This window comes from Vicia villosa, unplaced genomic scaffold (assembly GCF_029867415.1).
Source record: "Vicia villosa cultivar HV-30 ecotype Madison, WI unplaced genomic scaffold, Vvil1.0 ctg.000010F_1_1, whole genome shotgun sequence".
In the NCBI taxonomy this organism is placed as follows: domain Eukaryota; kingdom Viridiplantae; phylum Streptophyta; class Magnoliopsida; order Fabales; family Fabaceae; genus Vicia; species Vicia villosa.
In genome coordinates this window covers 676,852-691,339 of record NW_026704940.1, presented here as the reverse complement: position 1 = coordinate 691,339, position 14,488 = coordinate 676,852, and the positions used below count along the sequence as shown (strand labels likewise).

At 33.4% G+C, this 14,488-nt stretch overlaps 2 protein-coding genes across 2 annotated transcripts; both read right to left on the bottom strand.

The window, feature by feature from the left end:
* Positions 1-2,690: 2,690 nt before the first annotated feature.
* On the bottom strand, positions 2,691-3,371 carry LOC131621684 (photosystem II reaction center W protein, chloroplastic-like). Its single transcript, XM_058892715.1, has 2 exons — positions 3,157-3,371; positions 2,691-3,083 (listed from the first exon to the last, which is right to left on the bottom strand). Exons 1-2 carry the CDS (start codon positions 3,251-3,253, stop codon positions 2,770-2,772), a joined length of 411 nt encoding a protein of 136 aa, XP_058748698.1. The 5' UTR covers positions 3,254-3,371; the 3' UTR covers positions 2,691-2,769.
* A 444-nt stretch (positions 3,372-3,815) lies between these two features.
* LOC131621683 (probable galacturonosyltransferase 6) lies at positions 3,816-13,886 on the bottom strand. The gene is made up of 13 exons (XM_058892714.1): positions 13,444-13,886; positions 13,322-13,356; positions 12,964-13,005; positions 12,472-12,817; positions 12,288-12,364; positions 11,709-11,856; positions 11,526-11,599; positions 10,569-10,716; positions 10,389-10,459; positions 8,222-8,544; positions 7,424-7,781; positions 4,957-5,472; positions 3,816-4,445 (listed from the first exon to the last, which is right to left on the bottom strand). Exons 1-13 carry the CDS (start codon positions 13,553-13,555, stop codon positions 4,170-4,172), a joined length of 2,526 nt encoding a protein of 841 aa, XP_058748697.1. The 5' UTR covers positions 13,556-13,886; the 3' UTR covers positions 3,816-4,169.
* Positions 13,887-14,488: the final 602 nt, after the last annotated feature.

Below are 14,488 nucleotides of genomic sequence, written 5' to 3'. Positions count from 1 at the left end.
TAAGCCTATAAATAGGCAATTGGTATCTTGTAATTCATCATCCAAGAAATCAATAACATAATGTTTTTTCTAAACAATTCTCTAAAACTATATTTTATCAACTATCGACAAATACACTACCAACAATCTCTAATTGACAATTCGTCCCGTGTTGGGAGCCATCTCATTAGCAACCTCCAAGCGAAGAATTTAATGTTACTTGGATAGAAGAACTCCAGGCAAGTGCTAAGGCAGCAGACTGCATTACGTCAATTGAAAAATCCAAAACCGAAAAATTAACCAATGTTTTGTAGGCTGATTTTGTCAAAAACCAGGCGCATCTCTCCACCTATCAACCGAATCTTCCAGAAGCGGATCATGAGAGAAGAATGACAACAATGCCAAAAGTTCCTCCAGATGCGAATCGGTTTCTGCAGAAAAGTTTGTGGTAATTTGTAAGTTCCAAGACCAGTCATCTTTTGATCGCAACAAGATTCAAATAAAGTTGGATAGATCTCTCTGATAGGTTGGTGGCTCATCCATCTAGACCGCCAAAAATCAATATCCAAACTTGCACCAATTTTACAAGAAATACTGCTTTTAGACCAACCATAATTTGAACCCGATTCAGTCACAATACTTCTAATGTATCGCCACCACAATGAGGAATGTTTAGCCACAGGAATAGAGGAATCGAGCAGTTGTATTTTTATATCTCTGTACTTAAAACACAAGATATGAACCCAAGGGAAGTTCTATTTATTCACAATATTCCAAATCAACTTACTGAGCAAAGTTACGTTAAAAGTTCCATAGTGCTTTATTTCCTATCCCTCATCATTTTTGGATTTACACATCGAAGACCAAGATACATAATTTATTTGTCTCTTACTTTCAACACCTTTCCAAAGAAAGACAATCTAAATCTTAATTATCCCACTAATCACCACCTTAGGTGCCTTGTAGAAGGAGAAGAAATAGAGCGGAATTAAGTTGAGTACAACATTTAAAAGAACTATTCGACCACCATAGGAAATGAACTTGCTCTTCGAAGATGAAAGACGAGAATTTGTCAAGAATCGAAACCAAGCACTACGCCTTCTAGGATTGACGCCTAAAGGAATTCCTAACAAATTGATAGGCAGATAAGAAATTGAATAAGCTAAGAAATCAGAAGCAGCCTCCAGAAAAGTCGAGTCAATGTTGAAGCTCAAGCTCCTATTTTGTGAAAATTTATTCTTGAACTTGAAACCATTTCGTAACCACGTAAAATCACTTTGAGCATCGTGATATTTTCCTATGAAATTGACTTAGAATAAAAGTGTCATCCGCAAACTGTTGAAGATCAAATATGAGGTTATCCAATAAGAAAAAAGGTTGTAAAGCTGCCTGTAACGATGATGAAAATAAATTGAGAGAGACGATCCCCTTGTCGAAGACCTCTTGAGGCTTGGAAATCCTTGGTCGGACTTCCATTTACGAGGACAGAAAAAGAACTAGAGCAAACGCAGGATTTAATCCATGTATCACCAAAATTTTAGGTATAGTTATAGTTCATATTGTAAGGCGTATAGTTATAGTTCATATTGTAAGGCCCCTATAATAGACCTAAAATTTGTTGGATCAAGAACATTGTCTCAACCTATCTTTGGCAGTTTAATGCTAGATGCCATAGATGAGGCAATACTTTTAGCAGAGACCATATTTTCCTTGCCGAGAAGATCTTTCAAGAACTTGCTTTCTGACAACAATGTCTTAATTCCCATGTCTTGGCATGTCTTGGGACCAAGATTATGTTTCCAAATGGTAAACATGTCTAAATGAACTTTTAAAATGCTTGGTAGTGTTTGCTATGACAACTTCCTAACTAATTAACTTAACTTATATATTGATATGAAAAATATAATATAAATGCAAAGAAAGATTTTCATCAAAATTTGCTAGGGGTGTGCAAAATATCTGGTTTTGATATCCAAATCCATAACCAAACCTAAACCACTTTTAAATATCCGGAATATAATTGAATGGTTATTAACCGGTTTAGTTATTAATGGTTTGGTTATCCATTCATATAATCCGGATATAATTAAATGGTTATTAACCGGTTAAATTATTTTGGATTCGGTTATAATCCGGTTATTATCCAAATCCAAATATTTTAATTCTCAAAATTTTATTTTTTTTTGAAAAAAAATATTTTCAGAAAAAATAATTTTCAAAACTGGATTTTTTTTAAAAAACCGGTTATATAATCATAACCAAATTTATAACCAGTTTTAATTAAAATGTGGTTATGGTTATAAATCCAAACCATTTAAATGGTTTTAAAATAGTTATGATTTGGTTTTTGAAAATAACCAACCATACACACCCCTAAAATTTGCCAAAAGTTCCACTGGAGAAATACAAATATTCGTTCTGTTTTTAAAATTGAACAGGCTTGCTGCACAACAGTGTCTTAATTCCCATGTCTTGGGACCAAGATTGTGTTTACACTTTACATGATTTCAAATGTGCACTGCATCTTAGAATAAAATTTGGTTTCCAAGAGATTTTGCTAAGTAGATTGTCACTCAAGCATATAATAATTGCAGTGGATATATTTTTTTTCGACATCACACAGGTGCTTTTCAAATTAAACTGCAACATAGTTCTACTTGTGTTTACTTGTGTTTAGATAAGTGTGATTTACTCTAAGTAGAAATTTAGAATGAATAATAAAGTAGCTTTTTAATACAACAAAAAAAGGATTGGACTGTACAACTTCTACAGTGCAGATCCTTTGGGGTTTTACAGAGACAATCCAGAATCGTCATCCTCGTCAAGGGAGGAAGCATAGATAAAATAGAAAGTCCAAATAAGACCGAAGACACCAAACAAGATCCAACCAAGAAGATTATTGCTGAGCCCAAAGGGAAGCCCGGTTCCTTCAGTGCTCATTCTCTCATCTACCAAAGCCATGGCTGCCGGGCTTGATAAGGTTGCAGCAGAGATAGCTGCCATCAGGGATGCTCCCATTCCTATGTTTGAGCTGCTTTCTTGCACATCAGGCTTTCCTTCAATGGAACACCTCACTCTTCCAACCTTAGCCATGGATGGCAACCCTATAGAATTAATTTTGGTATAAACGGGTTGATTCACTAGAAATATTAGTTAATTGAGGATAAAGAAACTTACCAACAACGGTATGGAATGAGACTCCAAGAGGTTGCTTGTGCACAAGACCTGTGCGGATGATTGAAGAAGTTGAGGTGCCAGCAATAATTGTTGCCATTTTTCTTCAATATCGATTAAGGTTTCCAAGTATAGGAAGCCAACTTTTCTTCACAATCTAGTTTATTTCATACAAATGGGAAAGTGTGTCAGTCTATGCACCACACAGTGGATAGATTGAAAAATGAAAACACGTTTAAAGATATCCATATCTACAGATATCCAATTAAGTTTATCCACGTGTCATACGATCAGTTTGGTTTACTGCCCAACACTTCCTTGCACAACCATTGCTTCCCTATCACTCCTGAATCCCCAACCATAACTAGAAGATATTAAACAGTAAATTCCAGAACACCACATATCATTCTCCACAGATGACATGTTTAATAATACACTCTCTAATCAATTATAAGTAAATTTAATTCCAGTAATTAATTTTACATAGTAAATTGGTTTGAAATTTTGTAAAAATAATATGATGTTAACAGTATTCCTACATAAATTACATTAAGAAAATGTATTCCTAAAAATTAACATTGCACGAATAATACTTGAATTCCCACTGCTTTCTAGCCTCATGCAACAGGATAAACGAGCACCAAGCATCATTGACTCAACAATTGAAATGAAAGCAGTAATTTCAATAATTATGTAAATCTGTCCTCCAGGGTAAAACATATCTTCAACTTCTAGTCTCCGCGATATTTCACAACCAATAAACTATGGCATTTACACAACAAATGGCATCTCCAAACAGCTAACATGTCTATTACAAGTCTTATTTTATCTTTATATCACTACAAATAACTAATTTTCTAAAAGAATATATGTAAAAATTCTGTGAGCTACAAAGGGCTTTACAAGAAAAATTTCCAAGAACAAGAAAGAATCGACTAAAGCAGGTAATCCATAAATGTGCCAGCAGCAAACTAGTCAATCAACACCTGCCAGGTAGAATCATTTTAGATGTTGGGCTACGCCTGGATATTGCAACGTTGCAAAAGAGGGAGGTCAAACTTGATAAATTTGGACCAATAACTCTTGTATCTTGCATACCCAATATCCATCCATGGCTTCTTAATTCCATCAAAGTGGATAACAGCAGCTTGCTCAATCTTTTTTGTGTCAATGTCCGAGTCATAACCAAGACCAACAATGTGCCACCGTCTGTCCAAAACCATCGTTTTGTTATAAAAGGTGAGCCAGCCTAATGGCAGACTGCCGGTGCTAAACAATGGCATGTTGGAACCCTGCAATTAATTACCCAGAGAAAATCATATCAGATTATCATTGCATCGGAATAAAAAAAATGCATTTCTGCTCCATCTTATGCAATTTAAACATTAACTTTGACACATTCCTCATTGAAATCAAGCACCACAATTAGAAATAAAAAAACATAGTTTTGGAAAACAAATCTAAGGGATTGTTATTCGGATTCAGAGATTTTTTTTCTATTTTCATTTCTTATTTTTTAATTTTAATTACAGAAAAGCCACCTTGTTTTTATTCTTTTACAATGAACAGTGAAAGCAATAAAAAAATTGTTTTAATTCTAAATTACTAAACCAATACAAGGAACAACAGAGAGATTTTGGGGAGTGGTGTAAAATAAAGCAATAAAAGAATTGTTTTAATTCTAAATTACTAAACCAATACAAGGAGCAACCGAGAGATTTTGGAGAGGGGTGTAAAATAGATAGACCAAACAAAGAAAGTAACTAGAAGCATGTAACGAAATATATATTTTTGTATGCATACCTTTTGCAAATATTTGTGATATACACCAGTCAAATTATGCCTCCTCCACTGCTGCAAATCAAACAAGTTCATCCCGAATGCCCATGTACAAGCATTGACATCAAACCTCTTTGCAATGTATGGATTTGAGAAGTTTATGAACATATCCATCCTGCGAAATGAAGTTTCACCTTCCTGGCAAGTCCCAACTCCTGCGATTACTTTTTCATTCATGTTAATATTCCATAGCGTGCTGAGATCTTGTTGCACCACCACATCATGATCAAAGAGCAAAATCTTATTTAGAGTGGGGAAGATATCTGGCAGGTAGAACCGAAGGTAGTTCAATTCAGAAGTATATCTTGGATCACTGGCATTTTGTTTCTTGAATGTATTGTACTTGGACAACCACTCAAAATTGTCTATGTTCTGTATGTGGACGGAGGCATTCCCAGGAGGGTTTAATAAGAACCACATTGAGAATGAAGGAAAGTTGAGTGAATTGGTCACTATGTGTAAAACCAGTTTTTCCTGTTCCTGCAATTTAAAAGTCGTTGTCAAATTTTATTGCCATTATATTATACAAACTTAATACTTTAGTTTTTTTTTTAAATCTTAAGGAGAGAGATATCATATAGCTTTCCTATCTCATTGTGTTTTATGTATTGGCTAAAACTTAGGCACTTCTATAAATTTCTAAGAAGACTAACAATGTAGAAGAGTTCATCCTCACTGGAAAGTTATGTTTTCTTCATTATTTAACTGTGTATGTGATGTTATCAGAAACAAAAAAATAACAATAGTTACAAAACAGTTCTTTAGGAGCAATAGAGAAATTGAGAAAGGTGTAAAATGTCAAAACTAGAGATTACTCCGTATGGTCTTGAATACAAGTAAAAAAAAAAAAATATTCGTATTAGTTGGTTTCAAATATATGGAAATTTAATGAAATTCGCTATATTTAATGATGGAATTCTTAAAATACCTTAAACTAATACAAGGAACAAATTCCCCTATGAATTACACTTTTGAGAATGCATTAGATTAGAAGAATAATTACACTTCACTAGTCATAAAATACCTTAAATTAATACAAGGAACAAATTCCTGTGGAAACACTTTTGTTTTACAATAATTAATCATTTTTATTCTAAATCATAATGCCTTCAAATGATCAATGTAGCCGACCCCGCTTAGTGGGATAAGGCTTAGTTGTTGTTGTTGTTATATAATGCCTTTAAATAGGCTTACAAGAAGAATTGTCCTAATTAAAAAAGGTTAACAACTAACTTTTCCCTAAACTTACTTTCATATAAACTCAAATATAAAATTCTATTATGCTAACTTAGTAAAAGTAAATAAATAATAAATCCCAATCAGCATAATTAATCTTAATCAGCAGAACTAGAGGTCCACTTCCCCTCTAGGCATTGAGTGTGTCCTCAAGCTCAAATTCGGGATAAGTCTTGTGAAACTGGTCAAAAAGTTCTCGTGTTTCATCGTCTAGAGTATATCGTGCCCACTTGATTAACAACTCTCTAATTCCTCTATTAATTCTATTGCAAAGAGCTCCTTTGGGGATAGGTAAGGCCTTGTCAATTAACACTTGGGGTACGTTACCTTTCTCGTTTGAAATAGCACAACCATTTCTAAAGGTTCAACTAATATTATCTTGTGTTGTTAGCATTCCTTGTGAGCACTTCAGTTTGTGTTCAAATGCTCGAGCCATATTCATAGCAACTCCGAGATTTTGTGGTTGTTAAAGTTCAATGTCTATTCTCAATTCATCGATCAGCTCAGAAGTAAATAAGTCCCCTTATTGTTAAAGTTCATGGGTTCTTGCATCTCCTCAATTGTCTTTTGTGAAACCTTTATTGGCTCTTTGAATTATGATGGAGATCTTAGCTATATGTTCTTCTAGCGCAGTCTGTCTAGAAGTCATTTGTTCCATGAAATTCTTCATGATTGATGCTAAATTTGCGTCATCCAAGTTGGCCCGTGATACCAAATTATTATAGTCAGGGCCTATGGTGAAGGCAAAAGCAAACTTGTTCTTGACAGAGTCTATTCTTAAATTCACAAGTTTTTTTATAATAAATATTTATAATTTTTATTCCCAATCATAGTGCCTTTAAATAGGCTTAGTAGAAGAAGAGTCCTGATTAGACTAGATTAATAACTCTTTCCTAAACTTACTGTCATTCAAATTTAAATGATAATATTCTATTTAATAGAAAAAGATTTGTTCTAATCCTAAATATTATCCTAAAAATACTGAAATTCAAATTTAAATTTTTTGTTATGCTAACTTATTAAAAGTAAATTAAATAATAAATTATAATCAGCATACTTAATCCTAATCTGCGTAGTTAATCCTAATTTGCAGAACTAGAGGTCCATATCTTTACTAACATTGAATTTGCACAGAACAAATGAATAAAAAAAGCAATAAATGCTAAATAATTTTTTAAACATTATCAATATTTACCTTGGAATTAGACACGGTTGAGTTAACAACCACTCCACATGCCAGAACATTGTCAGAGAAGACAGCATAATGATAAAGTTCCGGATCATGAATCTTATTTTCATTTGGCAGCTTTCTATCCTCAGGTCTCAGGGAAAAGTAATCAGCAGTTAGTTGCATAGAAAGACAGTGAAGACCTTTAGGGGTGGTCCTAGCAGCAAGATAAACAAGATGGGTTACTTCGTGTTGATGAGAACGAACTTGTTCTTCAGCGTTATCATGCATCGCACGGAGCTTAGCAGCCATAGCAGCGCAGTTTGGGAAAGCACGGTTGGCTTTAGACAGTGAACCCTCCATGCGTTTCATTTTCTGCAAAGCACTGTGAACTTCACTTGTTTTCAGATTGAAAATATTCTTGTTTTTTTTAACAACTTATGTCTCCTAAAGTCTGCACAAATGTTCTCTCTATCATTAATTTTATACTGAAAGACGATGTAATATTTTCGAAGATTGGAATTTGTTGAACTTTTGAGAAAAAACTGCTTTTATTGCTCCAATTCTAATTTCTTTTACTGAAGTATGTACATTTGATTTGCTTTTATCAGCAGGGGGGATATGACGAAACTAATAGAAGCAAATTTAAACATACTGGGAGTCAGCTAAGAAAATTGATAGTAGTGGAGAGGAGGAAAAACAAGGTTTTATAATTTACAGAATCCGAGCATTGGTTTTCTCTACAGACAATCACATTGTGTTTAGCAGATAAAAGTAATAATTGCTGAAGAAAATGCAAGTCACAGAATTACTGAGAATACTTACCTCCTTGAAAGATCAGAATCTTTGGTAGCTTCTCCAACAGCATGTTCCATCTCTCTAATTCGCATCTTCAACTCCTTCACCAAGTGTGAGGTGCTGCTTGGTGGAGACAATCCCAAGTATGCTCTGGCTCTGATAATTTGATCCTTAATCTCCATAACTGTCTGATTTGTCACTTTGCGAGACTGACGGCGTGAAATCTGATGATGTCGGCTTACTGTCATACCAGATTGCTTTTCAGTAACTTTAATAATATTCTCAACTTTCTTTCTTTGAAAGGGAGTTTGTATATTCCGATTGTCCATAACTGTTGTATTAAATTTCTTCTGAAAATAAAAGCAATTTCAAAAGGTTAAAGTTAATTACATGAATAAGTTTCTCCACAATATATTTTGCAATTATACATTGAACATGTATACACACAGCGAAAGTTTTCCATCTACAATCATTATTATTTCTCTGTATATAATATAATCCAGTTCCCTGCCAAGTAAAAAAATATATGTGTCTGGATAAAAGAATGGAGATGCAAAACAAATACAACCTCTAGTCTCATGTATAAGAAAAAGTTGGGAGTTTATTGTTCTTATTATAAGAAAAGTATCAAATTTTAAGATATATTAATTGTTGAAATTACTTTGATATATTTGCTATTTTTACAAGAAATACAATTATTCTCCATGAGTTGGTGTAAAAACATTCAATGTCAGGATTATATTATAATAAACTTTCATAATCAAAACATTAAGTGAAGTTCCTTGGCCTTAATGATTTACATTTTTTCTGATATATAGGACCAGAAGAAGTGATACAAAGGAAAACAAACTAGTGTTTTTAGAAATAGAATACGTAAATAACATGTGTGATAACACATGCGTCATTTATATTATATCCTTGATCTGTTTCAAATTACTACAATAGTCAATAGCAGATCAGCTCGCATCTGGACGTTGATATATAAGCCACAAATGTAACCAATAAGACCTTTTTAAAGTCTCCAATAAAACTAGAGTGGCTTCAATTATAAAAACCGATCCCTTTAGAAACAGACCAGAAACTCCAATCCTCTGACTAAATCATAAGTTTCAAGCTAGGTGCATAGTAAACCTCACAGATTACTGATTTGTAAAACTCCTTCAAAGTCTAGACCTTCCCACTTAGCTAGCCATTAGGCATAGGTAAAACCAATCACTAAGGATGAATTCAGGTTTGAAAGTGTTCAAGCAAAATGGAGAGCAATCAAAGGAATCAATTATCAATCTCAAGTTGATTGGCCAACAAAATCTCAGAATGAAACCAATATGAGGTTATGCTTTTTGATAACATTAACATGAGGTTATGCTTTTTACCATGTTAGAAAGAGAAAGAGAGTAGAGAGAGAAGCACTTCATGGTGCTGTAACTGATTCTGTTAGAAATCTGTTATTATGATTTTCATTACATGATAGAGAGAGGCACCTGTTACTTATATACTAGTAACAGGTGACCTGCAATAGCAGGTAATAGGGAAATACAAAGGACAGGTGGCAGTCCACAATACAACACAATACTCTACTCTAATATTTTTGATAACATTAACATGAGGTTATGCTTTTTGATAACTTTAAATTTAAATTATAACATCAGCAAGTAATAAAGCATTCCTTTCTACAGTGCCACAAGTTAAAGAGCAGCTAAGTAAACCTGAATCCTCATGATATTAGCACAAAGAAACTGTATAATAAGTGCAATCTATAGGAGGTCAAGCAAAAAAGTCCAAGTCTAAGATCCAATTTCTTATTAGGAATAGCATTTACATGGCCGGAGAAATTTATGTCCAAAATATAAGATAAGCTTTGATATTGACATAATGGTCATTAACTGTCAGTGTCACTAAATGCGGGCTAGGATCTCTCCATTTCTCAATAGATTTAGAGAGTTCCATTTGGAGAGAGATAGATACAGTGGGATTTGGAAAATTTAATGATGGTGGGATCCACTTGGAGAGATCAACTATCTACTTTATGCGCTCATACCTCTCATAATGGATTCCTCCATTTCTTAACATAGCGCTGCAACTTCCTCTAGTTAGCAACTTCGTGTTAAACTTTGACTTTTAGAACAGGAAAATAGCAATCATGCAGTCTCTAGTTTATAATAAAGGAAATTCAAAAGAATTAAATAGTCCTAACCTGATCTCTGCCCGTGGAGGATAATCCTTTTTGCTGAGCTTCTTGGTCTTTTGTTTCATCATGGTCAAATTCTGAAAGTTGATTATAATTAAAAAAAAATTGCCAAAAACAATGGTATTGGGCATTTCAGTGGCATTATATTGACCAAACAAATTAAGAAGTTCAAGAAGGGATGCAAACCTTTCTTTTCCAAAAAATTATTTCTGGACCCCTTAATTCTAGACTCCTCAGGATCAATATTTTTTTCCGAAGGGTCTCTAACAGTGGAACCAAAATCATTTTCTTTATAACCAACTTGCTTGGCCTCTTCTAATTCTTCCGAGTCTTCCTGAATTGCAAAAAAGGGCCCAAATCACAAACAAAGTTTAGATGTATTTATTCTCCAAATCAATTCAGGAAACAAGAAAGATTTCTAAGTATTTAGCACACGATGGCGTAAACCATAATCAAATATTGCATTATCCGTTCTATACTATAGCATTTAATCTTTAAGGATCTATTTTATATTTCTGCAACAAACAAATAACAATCAACTCAATGTCCAGAGGAGAGCGTTCAAACTTTAACTCGAAAACATTTGCTATTAAGCTTTAAAGAAATGAAGTGATACTGACAGACAAAAAGATTATATCTTAACATAGCTCTGCAACTTCCTTTAGGCTTTGTTTGCGAGTTTGGAGGGGAGGGAAAGGCTTCCGAAAACGAAATTTTAAAAAAATATAGGAAAATATTTGACTTTTTTTGAAAAAATGTTTTTATTTAGAATGATAAAAGAGTCATTATCATTACTATATTTTTAATTTTCAGAATACTATAACAACTTAAAAGATATTTGGAAAATTTATGTAAGTCCTCCAAAACCATCCTTCAATATAATTTTTTACTTCCCCCATTTTAGAAGGTTTTTGGTGTTATGAATAAAATCAAATCCTCCAAAACCCGCTACCCAAAACCTTTCTATTCTTTTCACTCAATCCTTCCTATTTTCCAAAACTCTCCCCTCCCTTCCCCTCCAAACTCACATACAAAGCCTAAGGGACAATTCATGTTTAACTTAAACTTTTAGAATAGGAAAATAGCAATCAAGCAGCCCCAAATTTATAATGCCAAAAAATTTCAAAAAGAATTAGTCCAAACCTGATCTCCATCCGTGGAGGACAATTCTTTCTGCTGAGCTTCCCGGTCTTGTGTTTCATCATCATGATCGAATTCTGAAAGTTGATTACAATTAAAATTTTAGCAAGTAACAACAGTGTTGAGTATATTTCAGTGGCATTACGTTGACCATACAAATTAAGAAATGCACGGAGGGATACAAACCTTTTTTTTTCAAGTAATTATTTCTGGACCCCTCAATTCTGGAGTCCTCAGAATCATTATTTTTTTCCAAATCGTCACTATTTTTGGAACCAAAATCATTTTCTTTATAAACAACTTGCTTTGGCTCTTCTAATTCTTCCGAGTCTTCCTAAATTGCATAAAAGGGCCCAAATCACAAGCAAAGTTTAGATGGATTGATTCTCCAAGTCAATTAAGGAAAACAATAAAGATTTCTAAGTATTTAGCATACAATGGTGTAAACTATAATCAAATATTGCATTATCCATTCTATAGTATTTAATCTTAAAGGATCTATTCTATATTTCTGCTACAAACAAATAACAATAAACTCAATTTCCAAAGGAGAGGGTTCAAACTTTAACTCGAAAACATTTTCTATATAATTAAACTTTGAAATGAAGTGATATAGACAGACAAGAAGATTATATCTTAACATAGCTCTTCATGTTTAATTTCTATATAATTTCATGTTTAACTTTAACTTTTAGAACAGGAAAAATAGCAATCATGCAGCTCCAAGTTTATAATGCCAAAATTTCAAAAAGAGTTAGTCCAAACCTGATCTTCATATGTGGAGGACAATCCTTTCTGCTGAGCTTCCTGGTCTTGTGTTTCATCATCATCATGGTCGAATTCTAAAAATTAGTTACAATTAAAATTTTAGCCAGTAACAACGGTGTGGCATATTTCAGAGGGATTATGTTGACCGTACAAGTTAAGAAGTGCACTGAGGGATGCAAACCTTTTTTTTCCAAGTAATTATTTCTGGATCCCTCAATTCTCAAGTCCTCAGATTCATTATTTTTTTCCAAATCGTCGCTATTCTTGGAACCAAAATCATTTTCTTTATAAACAACTTTCCTTGACTCTTCTAATTCTTCCGAGTCCTCATAATCATTATTTTTTTCTGAATCAGTGCTATTCTTGGAACCAAAATCATTTTCTTTATAAACAACTTGCTTTGGCTCTTCTAAATCTTCCGAGTCCTCATAATCATTATTTTTTTCCGAATCATTGCTATTCTTGGAACCAAAATCATTTTCTTTATAAACAACTTGTTTTGGCTCTTCTAATTCTTCCGAGTCTTCCTGAATTGCATAAAAGGGTCCAAATGACCAAATCACAAGCCAAATTTAGATGTATTAATTCTCCAAATCAGTAGAGTGAAAACAAGAAATATTTTTAAGTATTTAACACACGTCAGCGTAAATTGACTATCAAATTATTGCATTACCTGTTCTACAGCATTTAACTTTAAAGGATCTGTTCTATATTTCTGCAACAAACAAATAACAATCAATTCAATTTCCAAAGCAGATCATTCAAAGTTGTAGAAAGTTCAATTGACAGCTGAGGTTTAAAATCACTAAACATGAAATTTCATATCATGTCAACCATTATTAAAATTCAAAAGAGCACAAGAAATTTCAATTCACCAACACTCCAAATAAATCAAACACCTAATTTAAAATAAATAAAAAAACAGAACGTTTCACAATATTTTCTGCCGCTAAGATTCATCACAAGCGTCTTAAACTATATAGCAATTAAGAAAAGTAAAAAAATGAAAAGAAAGTGATCAAGATTCTTACCACACTTGATAAATCATCAAGAAACTCTCTCCGACCTGAAATGAATTAGAAAATAAAAATCAATAAAACACGGATGTAATAAACAAAATTGAAACAGAGAATTCGGTGAAGAAGAGTTTAACCATCGCGAGTTACAAGTTGGAGCCTGCGAGAGACGAAAATGACCGGAGCTACGACGGAGAGAGAGAGGAGACAGAGGAGCAAAGTCCTCTGCCACCGATGAGATTGCTTCATCGATGATCGATCGCGAAGCACATTTCACGGAAATTGGATCACAGAGAGAATTCGATGCGTTGAATACAAGTAATCTACAGAGGCTAGGGTTTCTTGTAACTGTATATATCAGTTATTCGGTTTTTAGAGAGAGAGAAAGAAAGACTGAAAGTAGCTACATCCATCATCCATGTTCTCTCCCCTGCAAGAAATGCCTCGTTAAATTTTTCACTTTTTCTTATTTATTTTTTTGGTAAGTGCTATCTCGAGATTTGTACCGCCAAGTAGGTTGACACACGGGACAGGAAGTGGGAATAAAATAATAGAAACGGTACTTTTTTATTTATTTTTGTGATTATTTTTTATTACAGATATTTAGTACTAGTAGTAGTTCTTGAACATGTGTTCTATTAAGAGTTTTGCTTCCTATTTTGTGGTCACGATCCAGAAAGTGGAGTATTTTTTTCATCTAGGAGATTTCCGGTCTTTTTCACTCGTGGCTTGCTTTATAAGCTTGGAGTCAAAATTCTGACCTATCGGTTGTCTAAGGTTATGGAGAAGTTGATCTATATTCTATAATATCAGTCAATTTTTCTTAAAAGGGAGATTCTAGGTTGGTGGAGCTCTTGTTGTTCACGAGTTAGTGGATTGAACTAAAAAACTTCAGAAATTTTGTTTCACTTTTAAGACAGATTTTGAAAAGACTTATGATTATGTTAGGTGAAGCTTGTTGGATTATATGTTTTATAGATTTTGTTCTGATATGAAGTAGCACACTTAAATGCATGTATGTGTTTTTTCAGGTAATATGGATGTTTTAGTTAATAGGTGCACATGAGATATGTGTAAAGTGAGGCTTGAAGTAAGACAACCCTTTTGCTTCTTTTATTTTCTTCTTGTAGTTGAAAGGCTTAGTGGATTGTTGTTTTAAGGCTTTGGAGTTGGATCTTTTGT

Coding starts and splice junctions, on each gene's coding strand:
- LOC131621684 (XM_058892715.1), bottom strand. CDS start 3,253: ATGGCAACAATTATTGCTGGCACCTCAACTTCTTCAATCATCCGCACA. Junction 3,084..3,156: donor CTCATTCCATACCGTTGTTG/GTAAGTTTCTTT, acceptor TTAATTCTATAG/GGTTGCCATCCATGGCTAAG.
- LOC131621683 (XM_058892714.1), bottom strand. CDS start 13,555: ATGAAGCAATCTCATCGGTGGCAGAGGACTTTGCTCCTCTGTCTCCTC. Junction 13,006..13,321: donor TTGATGATTTATCAAGTGTG/GTAAGAATCTTG, acceptor TGTTTGTTGCAG/AAATATAGAACAGATCCTTT. Junction 8,545..10,388: donor CCTCCACGGGCAGAGATCAG/GTTAGGACTATT, acceptor TTTTATTTTCAG/AAGAAATTTAATACAACAGT.